General features: G+C 38.0%; 2 protein-coding genes across 6 annotated transcripts in view; one reads left to right on the top strand and one right to left on the bottom strand.

Moving 5' to 3' along the window:
• Window positions 1–25,299, top strand: part of LOC124188186 (prolyl 4-hydroxylase subunit alpha-1) — a 138,957-nt gene that overhangs the window by 92,214 nt on the left and 21,444 nt on the right. For all 5 annotated transcript variants that reach the window (XM_046580745.1, XM_046580744.1, XM_046580747.1 and 2 more), the window contains one exon: window positions 14,623–14,814. In XM_046580745.1, the coding sequence (XP_046436701.1) occupies window positions 14,623–14,814 (192 nt within the window). The remainder of the gene's footprint in view (window positions 1–14,622; window positions 14,815–25,299) is intronic.
• LOC124188177 (probable helicase with zinc finger domain) lies at window positions 17,974–23,909 on the bottom strand. Its single transcript, XM_046580703.1, has 4 exons — window positions 22,818–23,909; window positions 20,319–20,993; window positions 19,588–20,100; window positions 17,974–19,424 (listed from the first exon to the last, which is right to left on the bottom strand). The coding sequence occupies exons 1-4, from the start codon at window positions 23,724–23,726 to the stop codon at window positions 18,741–18,743; spliced, it is 2,781 nt and encodes a 926-aa protein (XP_046436659.1). The 5' UTR covers window positions 23,727–23,909; the 3' UTR covers window positions 17,974–18,740.

The raw sequence follows: 25,299 nt of genomic DNA, 5'->3' as shown, positions 1-25,299 counted from the left end.
GTGGATGTGGTTGCTTTGTCGATTTTTTTCTAAATACAGTACAAACTGTGTAATAATCTGCATTTTTTTTTAACAAGTATGCCCGACGAGTCAGATGATTCGTGAAATTTACAGATGTAACACATAACTCGTGAACGAATATCAAATGTACATCCTTTGCATTCACAATCAGTCCAGGTGAGAATAGTTGGATTTATTTCGGGCCGTCGGTCGTTTCATTTGTTATGTCAGAATCACCGTGTAATTTTCAATGGTGCAATGTAATGGTGAGCTTCCAACAGTCAGCGCTGACTTATTGATAACTAAGGTTTTTTTTCAGGGCGAACCAGTCAAGGTTTTTTCTTCTCAGAATCTATTGGGTTAATCGTAAAGTTGGAAATGGCATAAAAGATGCATTTCATCAAGACGTGCCTTATACATCGTCCGTAGGGTGTTCTCCTCATTTTCTTTATTCCTTCTGTACCCCCGTAACCTCGTTGCTTGCAAGAATAATGAAGGGGAAAAAGTTCGAGCGGCGGAGCCTTTCTTCTTCGTCACAATCAGCTTCACGCTCGGAATTCTGATCACTTGCGTTTTCCTTATACAGCCACTGTTGCTTTCGGGACTGCACTTAATATATTTTAACCACAAGAATATTCATTCAAATTCGATATGCCCAGGTATGGATACTTTGTCCTAATGGAACTCGGCCAGGTTTAATGACCTCGCCATTTTTAATACGGTAGATACTTTTTTACTTGATATTATCACGCGTGTAAAACTTTCTACGTTTTTTTAATCCTCATCCAAACATTTTTAAATCATGAATATTCAAAGTTTTTCACAGCCCCGCTTTTAGAATATTCGAAAAATTGTGAAAAATTTCATTTCTCGTATCAATCATTTCAAGTCCCGTCTCACGATGGATTAATGCGTTCCAGATATTTTCGAAGCACTTTTAAAATTTATACGTATGGAATTGAATGTTCAAACGTTTTTGAAAATACTGAGTAAATTCTTATTTTCGGTTCTACCATGATTTTTAATCAAATCTTCCGTAAATACGATAACAACTTATAATAAATTTTAACATGTTATCTTTACGGAAACAGATAACGAGACTAAATTAACTTATGCCATTCATTCAGAGACTGAGTAAAAAAGATAATTTCTTTTCACCGCCTATTACACGTACTACACGTTTATGAACATAATTGCGAACATTATCACGAAGCGTGGAAAAGCGACAAAATTTCCTTTGTTCTCTCACTTCACAACCCATACCACAAATTTAGTTCGTGCTTAAACATGTACAATAAATGCCAAATAATACCAAATACCTATCTAGCGGAGTTTAAAGTTAACTCATAATTTATAAATACTTATTAACTCAACGTAAAGAAAACAATTCTCTTCAAAAGACCCTTTAATTTTCAAAATTTGGCGTGCGTATTAGAATAGCTCGTTATTCGATTTCGAAACAAAAATTTTCTCAACATTAAACCACATGAAACGCTTTTGCGTTTTTCTTATTCAATTTTTGAACTTAGTTAATCCAGCAACATCCGATGGCTCAGGAAATCTGTCAAGCGCGCGGGGATTAAACAACGATTCGGATCGACCAATTTGAAACGTCTGTGAATTGCAAACCAAAATTTACCCGCGAGAAATGAAAAACGTCTGTTTAGGATTGTCTGAAATTTAGTAAACGACGAGAAAAACAAGAGATAGTGATATTTTTCAAAGCCAACTCCTCGGAAGTCATTTCTAAAATTATACGCAACAACGATCTTCCCACAATTTTCATCCCGACGTATCGTTACGTTAACGTTACCAACTTCATCCCCACCAGATTTTCACGAGGATTGCATCGGCGGTCTACGGGACGATAGTTCTGGGACACCCTGTATATAACTCTATGTAACTACCGGCTCGATTTGCGAGGAGTTGAAAATGTTCTTCGCGTTCTAATCGGGAGTTGTTTGATCTCTCGGCGGCCCAGAGATAAGAAATATGGAGCTGAAAAAGGTTCGGATGGTCGGATACTTGTCTGGCTGATCGCTTACGCTCTGTTTTACGGGCGATTTAGCACGACGGTTTTCGCAACTGATCTCCTGCACTATAGCCGGGCGAAACGTTGGACGTCCAGCCGAAGATAAATGGGAATGACTTGCAGAGGCGGATCGGATCGAAGGGTCATTCGACGGACGATCGGGGGACGATGATGCCTTTGGCCAAAATTTAAAGGCTTCCGGACTGGTGGAAGCCCCGCGCCTCAAGATGGGATTCCGGCTCCTTCTTATTCCCCGTTATCCTCGAGGGGTAATCCTTCTTACGGGGGAAGGACACCGTAATTGCTTCAGAGTTGGAAGCCATCGTCTGCTCAAACTTTCAGTCAAGTTAATTAACATAACTGCCAACAAATTATGACGCACAGCTTCGCGGCAACTACCAACGTTATAAAGCCATTAAAGGGGCCACCAAAAACCTGGATTTTCATCTCGTCGCCTCAACCTGCCTCCAGCCATCCCTCAATTTTAACTCACGCGCTCCTGTCAATTTCTCCCCGAGAAATTGCTTAATCATTCCGGATTACGAGATCGATTCTCCACTGTCGCTAACATCGTAATGTTTTTGTGCTCCTCGACACCTCTGAAAAGCTTTTTATATCTTTATTACTTGAAGCCAATCTGAATGTTTGTAAAAATTTTAATCCAACTTGTCGATCAAATATTTTTTCGTTACCACGACATCTTCAAAGTTTTGAAAAAATATATTACACCTAGAGAGTGGATGTAATCGTACAGTTTGTGGCCGCCGTACCATCTTTGGCCACACTTGTGGAATCTTTTACTCGATGCTGATACTGTAACATACATGTATACCATACGATTATTGAATTCGTTACAAAAACGTGCCCTGCAGATAATATTAAACGGGACGGGACTTCGATAGTCGGTTGCTTGAAAAGCAATTTTAATAACGATCATATCTGATTCAAGAGTTTTCTACCATTTGTGGCCAAATCCTTATTTTGATGCGATTGATGTGGACACAAATGGATCAATGAATGGCCACTGTGTGTCTACCCTACTTGCGTAGATGATATTGACAATTTTCCTTGACACGAAGTTGAAGTGAAATTCAAAGTTTAAAACTTTGCAAAGTTGATTTACAGCTTTCCTTCGCACAGTTCAAGCTTATACAAACTTCCTTCAATTTATTGGCCAAAGAAACATATTTCGTTGAGGTAAAATTTGATATCAATATTGTTAGTTTTCAATTGTACGAAAAATCGATTAATAAATCATGATCAATAAGATGTCACGATTCCGTGAAACTTTCAAAAATTATATCACCTACCGTTTAACAATGACGCGACCTGTTTAAATATTCGAAAATAAATAGCTGCGACGATGCTTGACGTTGCCTTTGATATGATGACAGTTTCAAAGAAATTTTATTACGGTAATCTCGATGGCCCAATAAATTTCCTTGTTCAAGATCAGCTCGATATTCCAATCACAAAAACTTTTGCAGGTCTGAAATTTTCGAGTTTCGCTTCGGCGGCGACGAACCAAACTCCAAAGCACTAATTTCTCAGCGTTATACTTCTACTTCCTTCTCTTAAAACATTGGCATTTTTTTTTTTTTAAGCGACTCCGCGAACTCGCCGATCCTCGGAACCTTGGCAATATGGCAAAAAGTGGGTAATCAATCATGACGATGTTCACGAGCCAACGGAACGTGTCGAAAGAGCCGCGGATTAAGACACTTTTTTCTTGCGTGGCGTATGTTATACGTACCGAAATTCGAGATATATATTTATGCGCATAATGTCCGTACCGTTGAAAGACCGTTGGAATGAAAATTTTTAATTGCAACTTCAAACTAACACTGAAAGTATTGAGTTTTACAGAAGATGATTACGTTAATGCTGTATTATGGTTTACTGGATTTCAGAGATTTCTCAGGTGACGAAATGACAAGTTTTTCTAAAATTACCTCGAGTATCAAGTACCTTCTGAAAAACGATGTACAATTTTTGTAACTAGTCACAGAATAACTCACTCTGTTCATAATTTTATGTAATATCGTAAAGTGTTGAAGGATTTTCGTGTCCTCCGTACGTTCCCTTGCCAATAATATAAAATGATTACTTACGACTGCGTGTTGAACACGTCGACCTACTGCTGTAATCACGTTCTTATACTCGCTATTTGCAATGCTGTTCCGTGTGAGAAATTTGTCTGAACCACGCACGAAAAATTCCGTACTCACGTTATTTATTGGAATTTTTGAGAAATTTTAACACTCAGGATTCCGAGTGGAATATTCACAGTAGATTTCAAAATATGCTGCGAAACCGCTCGAAAAGAATTCGTTGTGCAAGGTTCGCTCGAAATTTAAATAACTGTATAATCTGAACCGGGAATTCCTACAATTTTGACTGAGGACCGCAAGCCTTGACGGAGGTTCGCGGTGGTTTTCTCATTGTCAGATCACAAACGCCGGGAAACCAGATTACGGAAATGAAATTTCGCCCGCTGAAAATTCGTCCGGAACAGGCGCAAAATGCTCACGCGTCCCATGACAATCTCACTTTCCGGTACAGGACAAAATGCGCGAGAAAAGCAATTTAAAGCAAATCCGAGATGTAATTATGGAACGAGTACGGTAGTTTTCCATCAAAAATAGAAAGGGTATTAGAGAACTATTAAACGAACACCTTGCATTATGTTCACCCCAATATTAACTCAATTGGAACTTATTAAAAAGCTGATTCCGTCTTCAAGCCGGGCTCACTATGAATTCGCTTCCATTGAACACTGACGAATCGAATTGGCTTCTGATTTCATTTTATCACGGTTAAAAATCGCTTTTGCATAACTGCGGAATCGTATGAAGTACGGTATATCCTAACAAAGTGATGCAAATTTCTCCCAAGATAATTCCAAAATTGTAAAATAGTAATTTATCTTCCATGATTCGTCGCCTTAACATTACGAATTGCAAACTCGTGACATACCTTGAACCTTGAAGCTTGGAAATGATCACGTTCGGCGAACAGAATCGAATTTCATGGAAATTCGAATCGCAAACGTTTGGAGATCTTACCCAAAAAAGCAACCCACAGCTTAAACTGATCTCCCTCAAAGTATTATCCTATTTTATCACTCTCCTCTCCTCCATCGAACGCTGCAGAATATAACAGATAAAAGTCCTAAACAATCAATTTTATCTTGATTATTTAATGACGAATAGTTAACGCAGATGACCTTATTCAGTGTCTACCACACGAAAACCCATCTACTACGTAAAATAAGTTACATCTCTCGATCATTTCGATCTATTCTTCAATTCTTCGCCCTTTGCAATCGAATCCTTCGATTTCTTGTCCCAACGTTTGCTCGACTTCTCGGATCTCTGCAAACATAATTTTTTACCCCAAGTTATGTTTTTCTCGGCTCAGATCGCGCCCATAAGTCATCGTTCAGTCGCGTCTCCGCTTCAGCGATATTTCAAAAAAAATTTTTCACCAGTAACGAAGGCATATGCTTTATTTCGAAACGCAAAGCTCGATCTTTCGAGCAGCAGCAGGTGCTGTTTGTACCTGCGACAGAGAACGTCGACGGAGACAATGGCGACGAACAGACGGCGGGGGATGAAGCGAAACGTAGAGAACGGAGGCAAGACGCCAACTAGGAGAAGGGTCTCACAGTTTCCGAGTCGCACCACCCAGGGTTAGGTTATCGGTTTTACGTCAGGCTCAGGCTCGTATACGAAAGGTGTAAAAGTGCAACCTCCGACTCTTGTTTGCTCCCCGACCAAAGATAAATTCTCTCATTTGCCAAGCGTCGAAGGAAGCCGTTTTACCCATTTTTTAATCCCTTATTTATATAATAAAAGCTGAATTCTCGACTGCTCGGATTTTCACTATTTTTTAAGACAATTTATTCGCACCATTGCGTTTTTACCGTAATCTCCATTCGTTGATACTGCGGTAGAAAATGTTTTACTGTTTTTTGAAATTGCTTCCCGATAACAATCGACACTCGTATAATGTATTATTACAGATACGTGATGAAGGGAGATGATCTGCAAAACATTAGCCCCACTTCATTCGCCTATAAAAAAGAATTCTACTTATCTGAGCATAGCAGTTCAGACTTTGTTTAATCGAAAAATGAAAAGCACTTTTGACGTCAAAATCCAAGCTTAAAAAAAAAAAAACGGCGACGGGGTGGCTTTTATCTGTCTCAAATTCGTCGTTTGACGAAAGAAAATGGCCATTTTCCTGCAGGTTTCTCAGAACAAAAATTCATCCTCAGTTTTTCCCTCGAACGTTACGAACCTTCTTCCTCTCAAATTTTTCTCGCCACAGATGAATTTTTGTAGGTTTTTCAACTACCGCCATGAAAAGTTTGATATTTCTCATTAATTGTTAACTTTTTCACATCGCAAAGCTTTGCATGTTTATTTTTAATTTTCTTCTCGCACAAATAACGGGCGATAAATACGTTTGAATTGAATTTAGAATGAAATCAGAAGTCATTGAAATTGATGATACATGATTGTGAGTCTTGAATTTCAATTTGGTAGGTTATCTCGACAGAAGCATAACCATCAATATATTTTACAGGTTAACGCAGGAAATGTTTTAAACGCAGTTTAACGAACTTGTAATTGTTTGTTTTAATTCAGATCTTATCATATCGGTGACTGGAATCCGCGTAGCATAATAAGTTGTAATATTTATGATCTCCTAGCTGCTTCTTCTTCTTCTTCCTCAGAACACAGAATTACCAATTCACATTTGCTACCGTACAGCAGTTGAAAGTAATGCTTTGCGTTAAACGTCAAATGAATTATTTATACACGAAGCATCCTTACCTTGGTGGCAAACCTCGGAGCTTGTGTTTACAAACCTCACCAAGTCTAGAAAATTTCACCAAACTTCCTCAAACTGTATGGATTTTTCTGCTCTACATGTAACACGTGAGACGAAGTTACGTCAATTTTTTTCACGTCTATCGAGGTTGTACTTTATCCACAATGTGCAGTCTGCTTGGTCAAAGATACGAAACTGAAAATATTGTAGCAGAGAACGTTTCGGAAAATGAAACCAAAGCCTATTGCGTCGAGCTTAGTTGAAACAAAAATGTCGCATTTACCACAAGGGTTTGAACTGTGGAAGTCCAGGCACACAAACGTCAAGAAAATCCGGAAATGTTGTTCTAAAGAAGTTTTAAAAAACGTGACAACTAACAAACTTGCATACATACGTATAAATAAACAAAAAAAAATCCCGCTGCTCTCCTCCTTTTCTTTTTTACATTTCTCAAATCCATAAAAATCATTATTTCTTTAGAGACTTTTTAGTACCGATGACACGTCGGATTCGGTTGCCGCCTACTCCATTATTGAACCCTGTTCAAAAAGCCGCTCCCTTAAGAATGGCATAATTCTTCGATTGGGAGGTTCTTTCAATCTCTTCCGCATGTCCTCCGGCGTTTCATTTTCAACGGGCGTGGCATCCAGGAACGAAAGAGACGACGCTATTCCTCAAACAGTCAGAGGACATTCTGGGCCGGGTTATAATTTGGCTCTTGCTCCTCTACCCGGTTACTACAGTCAAAGAGCGACTGCCGCAACAGATACACAGAAGCCTTTTGTCCCCAACGAGACCGCACGAAGTGCAATCCTCTGCTTTCGTGTCTCTCTCTCTCTCTCTCTCTCTCTCTCTCTCTCTCTCTCTCTCTCTCTCTCTCTCTCTCTCTCTCTCTCTCTCTCTCTCTCTCTCTCTCTCTCTCTCTCTCTCTCTCTCTCTCTCTCTCTCTCTCTCTCTCTCTCTCTCTCTCTCTCTTAGTTTTATTTTTTCGTCTTTCCGTTTACCTGCAGGCTTATTGCTTCGTTTACTCCGATTTTCGTGCTGCAGCCCCATTCTTAGACGATATTCGCACGTATGAGGTGTTCCCTCGTTAGACCAAGCTGACTGGATATGGTATTCTGGCAGGCATCGTACAATCTACACGATTAAATTTGACACTGGTACAAATTAGTCTGCATTCATTTCCACGGCTACCATACCGAGCTCTGAATTGCCTCCCATATACTAATGACAAAAAACCCGTCGGCAGCTGGAAAAAGCGCTACCGATGAATTATCGGCCCTCGTTATGCAGCAGGTACCATTTCTCTTTTGACATCGCGGAACGAACTCTGTTATTTTCTACATAAAAAATAAAACGCACATTTGGTTCTTGTAATTTCACCTATATACACTTTTTTCACATTCAACCGTGGTGAAAACATTCGCCAAAGTTTCGATTTCGCTATTACGTATTTTGTACTTCGTTTGGAATACCATCGCGGAGAATTTAATGCAAGTGTCTTCAGACTCGTCGAAAAATTGTTTATTGTGTGGTACTCTTCCATTTAATCACAGCTTACGAGCAAAACTCCGCCAACGGCGATCCGAGCCCGGTATTCTAGTTACGAACCCGAATACTCACAGTCAGCTACCAAATTTCAAAACTTTTTAACGAACCACGCAGGTCGTGCACGACAACCGCTTCTATAACTCAACCTGCGTCTCCAACCACAGGAAAGGTGGGATCCTGCCGGGTACTGACTGTTGCAGCTGGCTGCAGCACGTTCCATTTCAAAATAACTAACAAGCACACCAGTGTAATTAGAACGTTGAAGAGGAGACGCGTATCGTTGCAGTCCACCGATTGATACAAATTTAATATGTAACACACAGCAAACCGGCCGAATGTGCCTTACCGTATGCGATTGCAGCAAATAGGCATATGCATCCGGCATGCACTTTTTATATAAAGTATCTACCGTGTTAAATAAATATACGTCTCTGATTTATTAAACTCCGATCGTTGGATATTGAATATGCTCGACAATGTTTGCGGTCGCATTTTCTTTTTGCTCTATGAGCATGTAAGTCAAGTTTTCTGCGAAAATAGAACACGAAACATGACGGAAATAGCAAATCCAGTGATGCACTATCAATTATCTTTCATTTTTCGCTCAACGATAATGAAATTTATTTACTATTAAGCTGGTATAAGAAGTAACATATTTCTTACCTTAAGATACGTGATATTACACTAGCGCGTTCAACTGCGGGAAGTTTATGAAAGTTGTTTGTGAAACAGGTGCATTTTACTTAATATTTTCATATACATATACCTTTATATATATATATATATATATATATAATATAATATATATATATACACTCTTTGACGCTGCCCTTAATGGTACTTCCGGGGCATAATAAACGTTATCGCTTCGTCTCCTTTTCTTTTTCCTCTTTTTCTTCAACTTCTCTGTTTCCCTGACGGGGGAAGAAATATATTGGCTCCATTCCAACATCTAGTGAAACTGAGATGGTTTTATATTACCACACGTGGCTCTCACCGGTGACCTGTGCCGCGAGCATAGGCCAGCAAATTGAAATCAGAAGAAAAATAATGGCTGGGAAAAGGCGAGGTTTTGTAAAGAGGCGGATAAATGAAAGTGCAATTGCGCAGAGCAATTGACGACATTTGATGGCGATTAATAACACCAATCCAACTGAGTGAATCCAGGTTTAAAAGAACACTGGTAGATACGCGGTGGATGTAACCAGAGTTCAACGTATGGACGTGGCTAAAGTAACGTGACATCGGCAAAGGCAATGCGCTGCGGACAATTTTGGGTAAATGAAAATAGACTACAAACTGTTTAGCTTTCAATTGGCAACATTGTGCTCATGTAGAATCAAAAGCCGAATGAAACAAGCTTTTTATTATTAAATACGATCGATCTCTTGCCGAGCAATTACAATTTCATTTCCGCGTCAATCTTTCCTACGTCATTTTGTGAAACAACGAATAATCATCTCGCATGGTTTGTAAAACATAACGTCAAAATTGATTTTTTTTTTTTCTTCCAAATAATCACTCTGTATTCAGTTTCATTTTCGATGTCATGAAAAAGGAATCGTTTTCCAGGCACCAATTTTGTCCCGATAAAAAAACAAGCGAAGTCGTTGCAAGTTCGCAAGTATTCGAGCAGAAACTTGAGAGATCAGTTTTAAGGAAGAACCGCACCGATTGAGAACAACTGTCGATTCTCTAGTTCTCGAATCTTGTAAATCTGATAATAACTTGACTTTTTTATTCGTTTCCGGGGCAGCTAGAATAACGTCCCGCCTTCTTTGAGGAATGAGACAGGGAAAGTAAGCGATACGTGAAAATTGCATGAATTTTTTACTGGTAGTGAAACCGTTTTGAAAACATTAGTCTAATAGTCTAGTAAGAATAAAAAAGTTTAACACGTAATAACGAAATAAGACGAGTCTGAAGGAGATCACTAAAAAGTTATATTCTCCATTGCCCCACGAGTATTTTCTGCGACTTGCGGTCGGTGTCTTGCAATATTTTGGCTCTTAATACCCATGTCACACTGTATACTGGTACTGCAGCACTCGAATCAGCGAATGGCCTTTTGTCACGGAAAATCCAACGGACGTGGGTAGCTGTATTACATTATGTTGCGCGAAACCACCTTCCACTCAACGCGTAGCTGACTTACAGGCTCAAGCTTTGCGTATGTTTGACACAAAAACCTTAGCCGAATGTTTAATTGCAGATGAATATTCCCACTGAAGATTTTGAAATTTAGAGTCCAGACCTTATCTTGTATGCAATACCAGAGGTCCTGAGATGCACTGTTAAACATTCGTGCGTAAAATTGCATTTAATCGTAAACACGTTTTTTCCTTTTTTCCCCATCACCTCTTTCATTACCTTTTCGTTCTTATAAGGTACATGCGGACATGTAACTTGTAATCACGCTACCGTCACGCGACGCGAAACGCGTGCAATTTATTTTTCCTTTATTCTTTTCTTGGCATTATTTGGAAGCTTCGAAATCGTCGCGTTTCCATGGCTTGTAATTACCTGCAGGGGTATCGGCTCGACTAGATACTAGATTATTCGAAAATTCGGTAGTATGCAAATCAACGATGCACTATTATGTATTGTATTAGAAGGGTGGAAAGTAGGCGATTTCCGACGAGTCTGAAATTTGCAGCGCGATACAAGGCGAGCTCTCTAATTACATTAGTTCCTAGATATCGCCCGTCCACACCTATGAACACACGCTATATTTTGTAAGAGCAGCGAAGGCAAGTTTGCTTTCATAATTAAAGAGGTTCGGTTGACCGCCCGTCAAATTGGGGTTAGTAAACTTACGCTCAGTGAGGCTGTGCGTAAAATTGAAATATTGGAAAGAGCGCATGCGCAAAAAAAAACCCTAGTGCGGAAAATATAACGTTTAAATTTTACGCATGCGCCAACCTTGTTTTACCGCACTGCTCGGAAATGGGACAGTTTACGCGTGCTCTTGCACAGACTTCGAAAATTGAAGTCTCTAAGTAGGTGTTGCATAATATATAATATATATATATATATATATATATATATATATGTACATTATACATATATACTATTGCTCAAATGCAAAGAGTGATGGAAAATACATCTAAAACATAAACTTCATGATTTTTATTAGCATATTTTGCATTGTCGGTCATCGAATTGTACGTTTTACATATACGAAGCATCATGCAATGCCGTATAAAAAATTTGCACCAACGCTTCGTCGTTCTGACTGTATTACATGCATAAAAAATCGGCTACATCATAAATTTTTATGCATCGATACCTGCAATATGCAGAGCCATGTAACGCATATCACGTGGCATAATACCGGAGGAACGGCGCTTTGCGTGTCACTTGATTTATGCGAAGGTCCCTCAGCATTTACGCACCCGGTAAATTGAAGTCCTTTGACCTTTCTCCCTGGGGAATTGAGCAACGCCTAGAGCCACCATGCGACCTAGGCATTATAGATTTTAGAAAGATGGACCTGCATCGATGTAATTCACAAACCCCCGACCTGATTCGTAATATCTGCGTTTAGTTTGTTGTTGCTGGTGCTCTGGAGGAATGTTGCGTTGCAACCTGAGCGCAATCAGTGTATGAGTGTCATTCAAGACGTTCTTTTTTTTTTATTTTCTTTTTCAGATTTCACTTGGGAACAAAAAAAACAACACCGAAATTCAGATTCCAAATGGGAAAAAAAATATTTTATATTTGACATCTCATGTGATGAATAGATGGACAGCACATGTTTGGAGTCAAATCTACAAAAATTTTGATAGATCCACTTAAGTACATTGTAACTCTTGCTATTGGTTTTTTAAATCTTGTTACAATTGCTGTAGATTCGACTCGAAAAAAATGCTGACCTTACGTTTACCAGAGAGGATGTAAAATGTAAATATTTTTTTTTTCAATGCGTGTTTATCTGCAACTGAAAGCTAATTAAAAAAACCTACATACATTCTAGCTCGCAGAAAAGTATTTTGAAATTGTTTAACTGTATGCAAGGAATATGTTATAAGAATATTCTGTACACAAATATCAGTTGACGTTTCCCATGAGATTTATGTTAGGGCAAGTTCTATGAGCCAGAGAAAATATGATCGTTCTGCGAATTAATCAAGATTCCATTATGTTTCGAGAGATAATTGATGATGGCGGATAGACGTGGGATCCGCGAATTAGCGATAAAAAATTACTGAAACGAGTGAACTGGATCGGGGTATTCTATGAACTGACAAAACTTGATGAAAACGCTACTCCAATTTATTCGAGATATCGATCATGTGCCGGAACGCGAGTTCAGTTCGTAAGTGAGGCTTTACAGATCGTTTGAAATACGTGGACTTCGATATTTCGAAATACATACGTCACGTTGAAATCGATCAGGACACACCCTTAATTTGAACTTAGCAACTTCACCACTTTTTGGAAACACGTTGGTTTACTTTCGTTTGAAAATACTCAATTTTTCTCTTCGTTTGATCCGAAAAAGACGACTAATAACTCTGGTCAAAATTATACGCCAACTTCAAGACGTGGATCATACATTTAACATCAAAATTTTTTCGAGAATTAACTCCTCGAGTCTACGAGAAGGGTGCAATTTAGGCACCGGCATAGTTCCGCTGATTGTAACGTGTCTGACTGGGATTTGACTTGGCGTATCTGCCGACTATAACGCCAGCCTCTCTACGTTTATGGCACGCTGATCGGATCGAAAATTCTGAGAAGCTTTTCCGAAAGCTTCGACCGAACACTTGCAAGAAACTAATGACGAAGTTTGAAGGATAGGTATTTTCTCTTCCTCGAGATATTCTACCTCTAAGAGAATTGCTTCTGCGGTTTGAGTTCTCCGAACAATTCTTGAAGTACAATATCCAGAGAATCGGTACCAACAATGCCATCCCCACAGCGTCACAATTGTACATACATATCGAAACAGTGTCGTGACAGATTAATGGCACAGCAAGAAACTCGGTGAAATCCGAACGATGAATAAAAAACTCTCCTTGCCAGTACGAAAAATAAAAACGAAAATCAATTGTCACACCAAGGTTTGACAAATAAAACCGAACTGGACTTGGGATATTGGGTATAGTGTAAGGGAATGAAAACTAAGAAAAACGCGCAATAATTAACTGGTATCAGTTCTAAACTTTTCGTTTTAACAAGACTTTATAATCAATTAAAGAAAGCCTTTAAAAAACCCATTTATTACCTGACATACCAACCGTAGGTATAGTAGGTCTAAATTGGGTCTATTATAAAAATAGACTCGGGACTAATACAGCCAAATTTGGACCGCGAATCCAGAATAAAAGACACGTATCCAAATGCAGATAATTTTCCTAACATCGAACCCGTGAGATATGAAAGACCTCGATAATTGAAGAAACAACTGATTTAGGCCTTTTCGGGGTTTAAAGGCAACCCAAAATGAAAGATGCATATGTGAGAGCAAACAATTGTTCTGATAACAAATCTGCTACAAAAAAGGAGGTATCTATTGGAAGTAACATCGGTTTCGTCTTTACGGGGCCAATAAAATGGGACTAGAGCCGTTATATAATCCTTCCATCTGATTCCTCGTCGGAAATCTTCAACATTTTTTCTCATGCAGTAATTTTTTATAAAACTATTTTCAGTTGAAAAGATATTTAGAGGTTCCATGTTTTTTAATACACCCATTATATTTATTTCATGTACCTACAGGGTACGTTGCGTTAAGTTAGGTGTAGGTTACCGCATAATTTTTCCCCTCCTTTCTTTGTTGTTATTTTGTAATCAGTGTACAACCACCCGGTCAGATAACGATAAGCGCGCGGGTCAACCCGTGTCCTAACATTTTTACACTCAATTAAAACGTGGGTTCTGTTTTCAAGTGATATCTCACAGAGAAAAATGTTGAATTTCAGGGCCGAGATTTTTTTCACGTCAACCTTGATTACGGTTCATTTTTACATGCAAATTATAGGAGTATTTTGGTTTTGATAATATTTTGCGGCGTGAAGATCATCTGCCTATGAAACGGCTTATCCTTATTGAGAGATATCGGCAAACCTTTCCAACGTATTCGGAAAGATGGATTTGTTTGGTGAAATTATTATCGTGCAAGTTTGTTTGAAAAACTCTGAAAGTGCAACAATAAATTGACGTTAACGAAACATGAACCGGTCTTCTTGTTTCAGAACCAAACACAGGATGGATCGAATATTCTTTGTCGTCTTGACAATCGGTGCAATTTCTTTACCCGTGAGTCGCGGGGAGCTTTATACGGCCTTGGCTGACATGGAGGAACTCTTGGAGACCGAATCGGTCCTAATTGATACCTTGCACGGATTTATTCACGCACAAGAAGAACGACTAGCCACTCTCAAAAGGTAGGCGTTTGTACTCGTAATGTCCCACGTGTGTACCGTATACGATGGCGTCGTAAAAAAAAAAGAAATTATCGTTAAAATTTCATGTCAAATATTTCACAATTTTCTCTATTTCTTTATCGGTACTCATCATATTCTAGTCTGCAAATCTGATATCCTAAGACAATTAAGAGGAAGGTTCGGTGCATTTTCTAGCTATGAAAAATATCAATCCTAGAGCATGGTGGCCACAAATTTTTGGAAAAAAATGCCGTGAAATTTCCAGGCTGTCCAGGCCCTGAAATCTAGTTTTCCCCGACATTTTCCCAGTTCTAGCAAGTTACTAAAACCTAAAGCGTTCCGTTTATTAACTTCATATTCGGTTGAAATTCAATTCGAATTGAAGGAAAATATAATGTAGATACAACAAAATCGGTTTAAACCAACTTGTTTTCTCGACGAAAAAAAGTGAGCTTGTTACCTCAAAAAATCATTTCTCATTCCTATGATCGAAAACTGATATGCTCGATTTTTTCTATGACCAAATTAAGAATCCCCTGACAATTTCAGGTTTTCCATATTTTTCATATGTGTGGCCACCCTGTAAGAGACACTTTTTTCATGTAAAATTTTGAAAATTGGAACCTTCCACTTAACAAAGATTGATATTCGAATCATTCGAATTACTATTGTTCTATTTCATGGTTTTAATAAAGAAAATGAAAATTGTAGCAAAAATTTCATAAGATCCTTTGGCCGTAACGGGTTGAGAAAGTTCATCAGTTGGAAATCAATACTTTTTCGTAATTTTATTATTCATATAAAAAATATAGTCATATTATTCGTAAGACAATTCCTTACATTCTCACTACGACAATTTCTTCTTCCTTGTATTTCTAGGAGATAAAAATTTGATAGAAATCTACGTGTGACCATATTATAATAAAGCTACGAAAAAAGAAATGATTTTACATATTTTGACAACAGTCACATTTTTTAGTAACTTTTGGTCCAGCAAGTCTACTCCAAGTAAGATCTTGAAGATCCAACCGATAAAAATAAATTTAATTAAAATCACTTCATAGTTTTGACAATTGTTGCATTTTTGACTTTTAAAATTCGTTCAATCACTTGCGATGGATTTGTTTCTGCAAAAATTTGTACCTCGTGCCGAGAATTGTTGGTAGACAAAGGTTGACGTAACGAAACATTGAAAAAAATCACTATTTCCCAACTTTAGAAAGATGTACAAGCTGTTGGATGTTTGCAAGGTATATAAGTATGTTTTCCATCGTTACGGTTTAGTCAATATCAGGTAAACCTAGAATTATGGATTAACGATTCTTCCGAACAATATATCGTTACGTTGACATTAGAAAAATCAACCTCGTACAGGTAAGTGGTAAGAAAACTAAAATACTCCAAGTAAACGGCAGTTCCGCGGTGGAAAAACAAATATAAAATATTCATCGTTTTCAGTAATAATAAAAGAAAAAAAAATACTACCCCAATAATTTTGCATGTGTATTAAAATTTACAAAAATTCAAATGTCCGTTTCCGGGTTCCGATGACAAGATTTCTACCGATTTCGGGGATCTGGTGAAACCTAATTCAGGACCTAATTTCTGTGTACGAAATGCCGAAATAATATGGCTAACTATTGAGCCATTTAAAGACTTCTCGATCAATTTTGATCGATAGAAACTTCAAGTACATCAAAATGTACAATTCATCTCGCCAGTCATAAATCAGCCACACAAAAGTTCGTATATCGAACACCTACCTGGATGAATCTGAATTTCAGCCGAATCCCAAAATACAATAAAAGTATTCGAGGGATCGGTACGATACGGGAATCTTCTAAGCGGATGTCTGCTTAGATATATGTGTGTTGTTTTTTTTTTTTTTTTAATTTCCCGCGGTTCGACTGACAGAAGGAAACGATCAGGGTAAATGTCTGGGTATAATAACATGGATGTCGAACACAGTGAGTTGAAAATAAAATGAAAGAAACTATAAAATCATGATTGCGGAATCATCTGATAAAAGTTATTTTGTAATTCTGACGACATATGCATTTTTATTTATTAAACAAATATCATTCATATGTACAATCATTCATGAAACATACAATTATGTATAATTATTATGTATTTTAAACCATCTGCGAATCTGATACGGTACTTGATTTTCTTTTTTTTTTTACATACATAGACGAGATGAGATCATTATCTCGTTAAGTTCATTCTTTCCGAGACTACAACTACTTGTATTTTTTTTTTTTTTTTGCTTTTTGCAATCATTTCTCTTTTTTCAATTTTTTATTATTCATTTTTCAATCAGCTTTTCCATTTTTTTTTTTTTTTTTTTTTTCCGCATCGAAACAATGTTTCGTCGAGGTTTTTTTTTATTTTTTTAAATTTTCTTTTTTCAATTTTTATTGTGGTTTTTTGCTTTTTCTTTTAATTTTTTAAATTTTTATGTTTTTTTATATTTTTATTTTTATTTTTCTTTTTTTTTTAGTATTTTTAAATTTTTCTCCGTCGACTGATGTCTTCGAAACAACGAACTAAAAAACGTCGACAACGGGGATTAATTCACTGACATAAGCTACCTTGGTGCCCTTTTATCGAGACCGACATCACGTGCAATCCTCAATTCTTGCTTTCTCCCCTTGAAACTCTCCATCTAACTCTCTTCTTTTTTCTCTAACATTATATAATTATGCTTCAGCAATAAAGTTTAATTCGTGTATACATTTCGATTAATGCACCTACGTTAAAAAAAAACAAACAAAACTAAATACTGAAGAAAGCAGTTGAGTGTATATCTGTATGTGTGCGGTGCATAACTTGGGTATGCATGTGAAGAAAAAAAGGTGATGCAGAAAAAGAACGGAAAGAAACGAATAAAAAAAAAAAAAAAAAATCATTAATGCAAGGACTTGAATGTGAGTTTGCGACGGAATTGAGAGGTTCCTGCAGTGTGAAAGAAGAAATAAAGGTTGAAGTGTGTGTGACAATACATACAGCGAGTGGCGCGTGGTTTTTTTTTTTTCATTTTTATTTTTATTTATTTTTTTTTTTATTGTAATTTTCTTATGTAAATTTTTTTTTATTTTTTTTTTTATTTTGTTTATTTTTTTTCATTTTTTTCATTTTTCAAGTTTTTGTCTCTGATCTACATATGTATATTAGGATAAAACGTTTTAAAAGTAAAGTTAAAAAAAAAAAATATTGTTCAAATTTTATTTCCCATTTTAAAAAACAGTCCCCTAGGAGACGAAGAGATTTTCCTATATTATATCATTTTTATACATATTTACAGAATATTGAAAGTATATAGGGTCAGATAGTAGGTATCGTTGATAACAGTAAGTTATACCTAGTTATTGATTTTCTCTAAAAAAAAAAAAAAGAAGAAAAAAGAAAAGAAAAGAAAAGAAAAAAAAGTTTTTGTCCAGTTGCCGGTTTTTCCTAATTTAGATTTTCTCATTTCCTTCTTTGTTTTTCTGTTGTACGTAGAAAAAGTATAAATTTTGTATTTTTGAAATATAATTTATACATATATACAGGAAATTAAAAATCATTCCAAATCCAATCGATCGTCTGTTTCCTGAACTCAACAATTTGTTGAGTATTGGCATTGAAGGCTGAATTATTGCAAATGGAGAATAGAAAAGAAAAGGTAAGGGAAAAAAAAAATTAGTGAAAAAAAAATTTGAATCGCATGTTTGCTATCACGTTACAATACGTTAACGTCGACAGTGACTCGGGATGAAGAAGAGGGATAAACGAAGAAAAAAAAAAAAAAAAACAAAAATCAAGCCAAAATGTCAAACGCTCAAAAACTTGCACAATCGACGTTCAATTGACAAGTGCAACTACGGTTTATAATATAGATTTTTATTTTATTGTTATTCACTTCATTATATTTTATTTGTCATCTATTTTTGTATTAGGTCTAACGACGAATTTTTCTTAGTCGTTGGTTGCGTATTATTTGAGTTACAATAAATCACTGGATATGGTACCGGTATAGGTACATACTCTACTTGATAACGAGGCTGCGGACTCCTCGGTATAAATTCTTTAGCTAAAGGATTCAAAGGTGCCGATTGCGGTGTTTGCGGTAAATTGTCAACGTATCTTCTGAGAGTGCCATAATCTATACCGTACAATGTTGCCACGGTAAAAAACTTTTCCCAAACTCTTTGGCAAGATCCTATGGTCAGCAGTGCCACAGGATCTCCTATTATGGCTACGAGACACTTCGCCCGAGTGATAGAAGTGTTCAAGAGTCTTGGGTTACTCAAGAAACCGAAATCTCTAATATTCACATCGGTTGAATACTGACAACTATTACGCGTCCTAACGGTGCTTATGAATACAGCTCGAAACTGTTTTCCCTGTACATTCATAACTCGCTCCACTGAAATATCAAATAGCTTACGTTTACGCAACTCCATACGGATCCTTGATACCTGCTCTGCGTAATGCGCTACAACCCCTATTGCCCCTTCTCCGTAAGGTCCCCACTGCTCCGTTGGCCAGCAACTCTTCAATTCCGCTATTCGATCCGTCACCTCAAACGCCTCCGCGTCGTTGTAAAATCCAGTCGAATGCATTCCCTGGGGCAGAAATAGATATTACGGGTTTATAATTGAAGTAGAAACATTGCGTCGTATTCGTGTCATCGCCCATTTGCGCATATTTAAAACCAGCTCATTCTCTGTTCACTATGTCACTTCGTTTTACCGTATAGGGCTGAAAAATAACACTTTTTCGACGTACCTGAACATCTTGGCCTTGAACACTGAAGAATGTTAGAGGGTTGAAAATGGGGTGTGCCAAGTGTTTCCCGCATCCAACGACCTGGCCAGCATAGAAAAGCTCAGAAGTTAGTCCGATGATCGTCGAGTGAGCCCTGTAGTTTTGACAGAGTAAAATTTTGCAAGGGAAGATCGGCGGATAGAGATTGCAAATCCTTTCCAGCAGACTCAGTCCCAGTCCTCGCTCGTTGGCAAGATCGCTGTACAACTCGGGCGCCAATTGCATTTGATCTCCAGCCAATATCAAACGAGTTGTACTTCGAGCCAGTGTCAGGGCAGTCAGTGCCTCGCATTCCATTGCTTGCGCAGCCTCGTCCACTATTATGTGCGTCAGGCCGCAGTCCAGACTTGCCAGACAGCTAGAGGTTGCAAGCGTGGCGATAATCAAACCGCATCTGAGAACATCGTCCTTCGTGGGCTCTCGAAACCGGCCATTTTCATCCATCAGACAATATTCCTGCACTACTGGGTGTACCTGTACCAGTCAATCGTTTCCCCCTTAGATAAAGAATAAAACGACTCGAGATTTTCAAAAGAGGTTTGATTATTAGAATGCGTTTCAAAGTCAGGAGAGTAGAAGCGAATGTCCATCTCGATCGTGAATAGAAAATTCCGAAACATCTTGAGTGGCGGAAGAAGATATTTGATATTGAAATTAGCAAACGATAGAAAGTAAGATTACGGATTGCATACCGTGTTTCTAAATCGTCCTTTGTAGTAGATTCGAAGAGGTTTCATCCTGATGTCCAGTGTCTCCTTGTACCAAGCGTCAAAGAAGTCCTTAACATATAAATCCGCGGCACTGTTGCTGTGCGTGCAAAGCAATACCTTGTGTTCAGGGCCCTTGTTCAAAATCATGCGTATTCCTTGGGCCAGTGTATAAGTTTTACCAGTTCCAAAGGGTCCGACAAGCAGAATCGGCGGTAGGATGATGTTAATGGGGGCAATCATAGCCATGACGGCTTGCTTCTGCTTGACGTTTAATTTCTGGTCAAACTGAGCGCTCCAGTACTCTTTTGAGTCCCAGGGTATGACGGTGTCCTCCGATACGGTCGGAAAAATCAGGCTGGTATCGATAACACGATCTATGGATCTGTGCCACTCGCAATAGGGCAATCGATTTAGCTGGAACTGTACTTGAACCGTAACATCCGTGTCTGGCTGAAGATGAAGCGTTTCTATGCAATGCTTTGACAGTCTCAAGTAAATTATTCGATTGCATTTGTCTTCGATGTGCGCTTCAAAGACTGTCTGCGGCTGGTTGTCACTTCTCTCCCAATCAACTGGCTTGAATAACACTCTATTGCAACCCCTAAGCACCAATCGGCCGCTTTTCGAATCCTCGGATATCTCTCGGCCAAGCGGCAGCTATGGAAACAACGTATGAATATTGAAACATCTTCCACAGAGTTCCAAGTTACAATTTCAAACCATTTTTATATTGGGCAAGTTTAACAGTTGCGTTAGCCAATGAGCAATCTTTGAATTTTTCTGCTACTATTGTGTCTCTCCAAACTCAAGATTTAATATGAATTTCTCCAATCCTTGGATCAAGAATCAAAGTTTGAGGTATGTGGGTATACTGGAAAATCGTTTTCAAAAACATGTCACGTTCTTCATGCTTAAAGCAATAGATTGAAGATATAAAGTTGCAGTTCGTAATATTAACATTTCGCACTATCAAATAGCTAATAATATTTCACTCGCTTCTTACAAATTGATCGGTAAAATCCAGTATTGGTTTATAGCGACTCAAGTTTCGATCAAGCTGGATCGATTAATCGATTGGACCTTCGGGTACATATAGACCAAGTAAAATTTACTTTGTTCGAGTCATAATCTATCGTTTACTTAATTTCTTATAATTTGAAAATATTACGGAGTAGCATATTAAAAATAATTTCTTGTTATTTCAACATTCCAAAGTCACCTCCTCATAGTCAATATTTCACTTTACTTCTAACAGCTTATTTTCTATTAACGCTTCTCTATAACACTGTATCATACATCAACAATGTGTCAAAAAAAAAAAAATAATACTCAAGAAATAACAAGAAAACTTGTACTATCGATAGTAATAACTATTTTTTCTTGTTATCAATATCTGTGATTTTATTTATTCGATATCAGTGCGACTCGCACATCAATTTGATCATCATAAATATAAGTTTTTATATAAAATTTTCTATCATTTTACGTGATTTCTAAGAACATAATTTACAACAACTATTAGATTGTGTCAGATACACTAATCCCAAGATGTCTCTTTAATGAAAACTTCTTTATTTATTTGAGTATTTTTAACTTCTTGTTAAAACTTTTTTAATGTATTGATAATCAATATGCTCAGAATGAAAAAACTGAAAGTAATGTGCAATTAATTAAATGCACATGAATGAACTGATGACGACGACGAATGAACTGATTGTGAAATTGTACACATTTCGACTTTCAACATCATTCTCCTCAACGCTGGAGTGATTCATTTTCTGAGTAAGTTAGAAAAGGAATTTCGAACTTTGTTTGTTCTTCAACATCTCAGCTGCAGTTAGTATGCTGTGAATCCTTAGAAAAAAGTAATATTGAAGTAAGTAACATTGATGTTACAATGCATCGAAACAAGAACAATTGATTTACAATTGTTTAACGATTTTCGAATAGTTTACTTTCAATAATATACGTAAATTTTGCTTTAAGTATGCATTACTGAATTGCAGTTAATCCTGCAAAGTAACGGATTTTGTGTTAAAAATGCATCCTTACATTAACATTACAAACTTCAACCTTATGAAAAAGAATGTACCTGAAGTTCGAATGGAAACATTTACGTGAAAATTGACATGCTCATTTCTGAGTTTTAATATAAATATTCTCTCGATTTCAGGGAATGAGTGAACCCCAATTAGCATTTTGTGTCCGTGAAATGGTGTAATTATGGCTAAATATTGTATTAATACACAATTTCGTTTATCACTGTGAGACTTTTTAAATAAGACAGATCAAAATTCCAAACACATGAAAAAGAAACATATTTACACATGCAATATAATAATCAATTATTTGTTCTTGAAACTGATTTCCAATGCTGTTTTCTGGCCTATCAGCGACAAAAATAATACCTGCAATTTGACAAACAAATAACAAGTACGTGCGTTCCATCTCTTGGTAATATTTGAAACTCATGTCGAATACCTGAGCAAAGAGTTCACCGGATGGAGCGTATTTAGCAGTAGTGGCGCAGTCGGCATCAGGGGCGACGATGTAATACTGGCAGAGTCTTAGCTGGGTGACGATGTTGTACCTAGCGACTTGTTCGTGTCTGGCCAGTTCCTCAATGGAGACAAGCTCGTGCATGCGCCCACGATAGTTTGTGGGGGTGAGAGATTCTTCGGTAAGCGTGTCGTGGGTGAGATAGAAGTTGGTTTCGTCAGGGAAGGGATAGGCCTTGGTCAGGTTTACCTCCTTTATGTCTTTGGCTGGGACAAAGGGGGATTCGAAGGCGATAATCTGGGAGTTGCTTTTAGTCCACTTGCGCATGTTCTGGCTAAGAATTATCCGCCTGGCTTCCTCGATGCGCGGCACGTCTGCGATCGGTATGCAATCTACTGAAATCTGCTTAGCAAGAACCGGATAGCCACCGAATCCGAATATAACCGTCTGTCTGTACGTGCCGTAGCGGTCTGTCTTGAATCCTATGGTTATCTTGTAGCGGTTGGTGCTCGAGTAGTTGAGATCCAGGCCTGGCAGCGCAGCTGAGGCCTTAAACCACTCCTGCCCGTTGCATAAACCGCTGTTACCACTGGCGCTCTTCACAGATAAAATGGTAAAGTGCTCCCGGTGGTTGTCGAGCATCAGCGAAACGTTCTCCAGGGACTTGCCTATCGTCAGCACCTCAAACGTCCAGACATGCTGGGTGCACTTGGAGCAAAATCTCAGGTTCAGATTACCGTCGACGAAAACGACGACGTTGTCGACCGCGTCGGACATCACCGATTCCGGATTGTCCGAGGTGAACCATCGCGTCTCGACGAGTTTCGAAAAGTTTGGCAATATATTCTGGACGAACATAACCTCGTCGCACTTGCTCGGTGAACAAATCATCGCGTGTATTTCAGCCGTTTTCGTCTAAATAGCTAGCCTACATCAATAATCTAGGAGATTATTTATTACTCAAGTTCAACCCGTCCGCGATATCGGCTTTTTATTTCATCCTTTCAACTGATATATTGCCGTAATGTACCGTTTTATTTATACGTAAACAATAATACATGTTATCCGGCTGACAATTACGCGGCGACTGACCTTTTCTAGAGTGGAAACCTCCACGCAAAAGCCCGTGCGCATCACTCACCGCGACATCTGCCGCATCTCTCTTATACTCGATCGATTCGACCGGGGTGGAGTCGACGGACAGAAGCTCTGATCGTCTCGGCCGACGGCGTACCTACAGCGGCTATTGTCGTTGCTTCGCGCCGTGCCAAATCGCAATCCCACGCACTTTTCTCGAGACAGGGGGCTTGTTACGGCTTTTCACTTTTCACATTTCTGATTGACTGAACTTTGCAAACCAATCGGAATGCTTGGATGGTGGGAAATGGGAAAAACCTGTAAGACCTGGGAACCCTGAAAAACCGTAATAATCCCCCAGATTTCGGTTTGCGCCCCGTTAAACACTGACACCACGTCGTCGTTGCTCATTTTGACCATTCTGCTCGTTTGTTCGTCATTTCTGAAAAATTTTTTGAACAATTCCTACTTTTTTTCGTTACATGCTTATTTCTCTATGTCTTGAGTTTAAATAAAATATGCAGCCTGAAAAAAACGCTCCCAAGACTGTTATTTCAGGATTATGTCAGTTCTTGGATGTTTCGTGCATAAGGATTTGATGAATTAACATAAGAGAGTTTTCACAGCGTCGCGTATCGTTTCAACACAGGTTTAATAGCGCGCGGAAGTTACAATAATCTTCTCAATCAATTAGAAGCTTACATTAGATGCAGCATGCTCTGATTAGTCAACTCGCCAAAAGCACTATTTGATGGCGTCTCACGCTTGGTGATTTTGGTAAGTTGACCAATCAGAATATGCTGCACTAAGTTGTTTGCTACATATGAAAATCCAGCGTTACCCTAAATAAGAATGACTATTACTAACGCCAATTTTTTAAAGTTGTTCAAACTTGCGTTTTCAAATATGCCGCTAACTTATTCTAGCCTTTGGCCTATCACAGTTACTTTCCATTTCCATATCAAGTATTGATTCAAGTGAAACTTTTGATGTGTTTCTGAAATTGATTAAACTAAATATTATTTCATTTGAAGTTTCTGCATTGTCCCGTCAAATCCCATGTTCTTTGACAGAAACAATTAGGTACTTCAAATAAAATATATATGAATCCAGACAACAAAAAGTTTACGTCGATTGAATGCTATACTTTGTATGAGTATACTAGTACTATAAACAGCCACTAGGTAATAAACTTTCTTGCTACTTTTCAGTGATAGTTAACAAAGTGTAATACCAAGTTTTCGATCATCGGAATTGATAATGACGACAATATTAAACAAAAGCTCTTGTCACAAGTTCAATTTATACTTCTGTATATACAACAATAAGTTTTCGGGTCTTACCCAATAAATAACTGGTAAACTTATACGATTTCAAGTCAAGATAA

The sequence above is a fragment of the Neodiprion fabricii genome, chromosome 1, assembly GCF_021155785.1.
Source record: "Neodiprion fabricii isolate iyNeoFabr1 chromosome 1, iyNeoFabr1.1, whole genome shotgun sequence".
NCBI classification, from domain to species: domain Eukaryota; kingdom Metazoa; phylum Arthropoda; class Insecta; order Hymenoptera; family Diprionidae; genus Neodiprion; species Neodiprion fabricii.
Note: the sequence above shows the minus strand (reverse complement) of the source record. Positions and strands in the feature narration are given on the sequence as shown.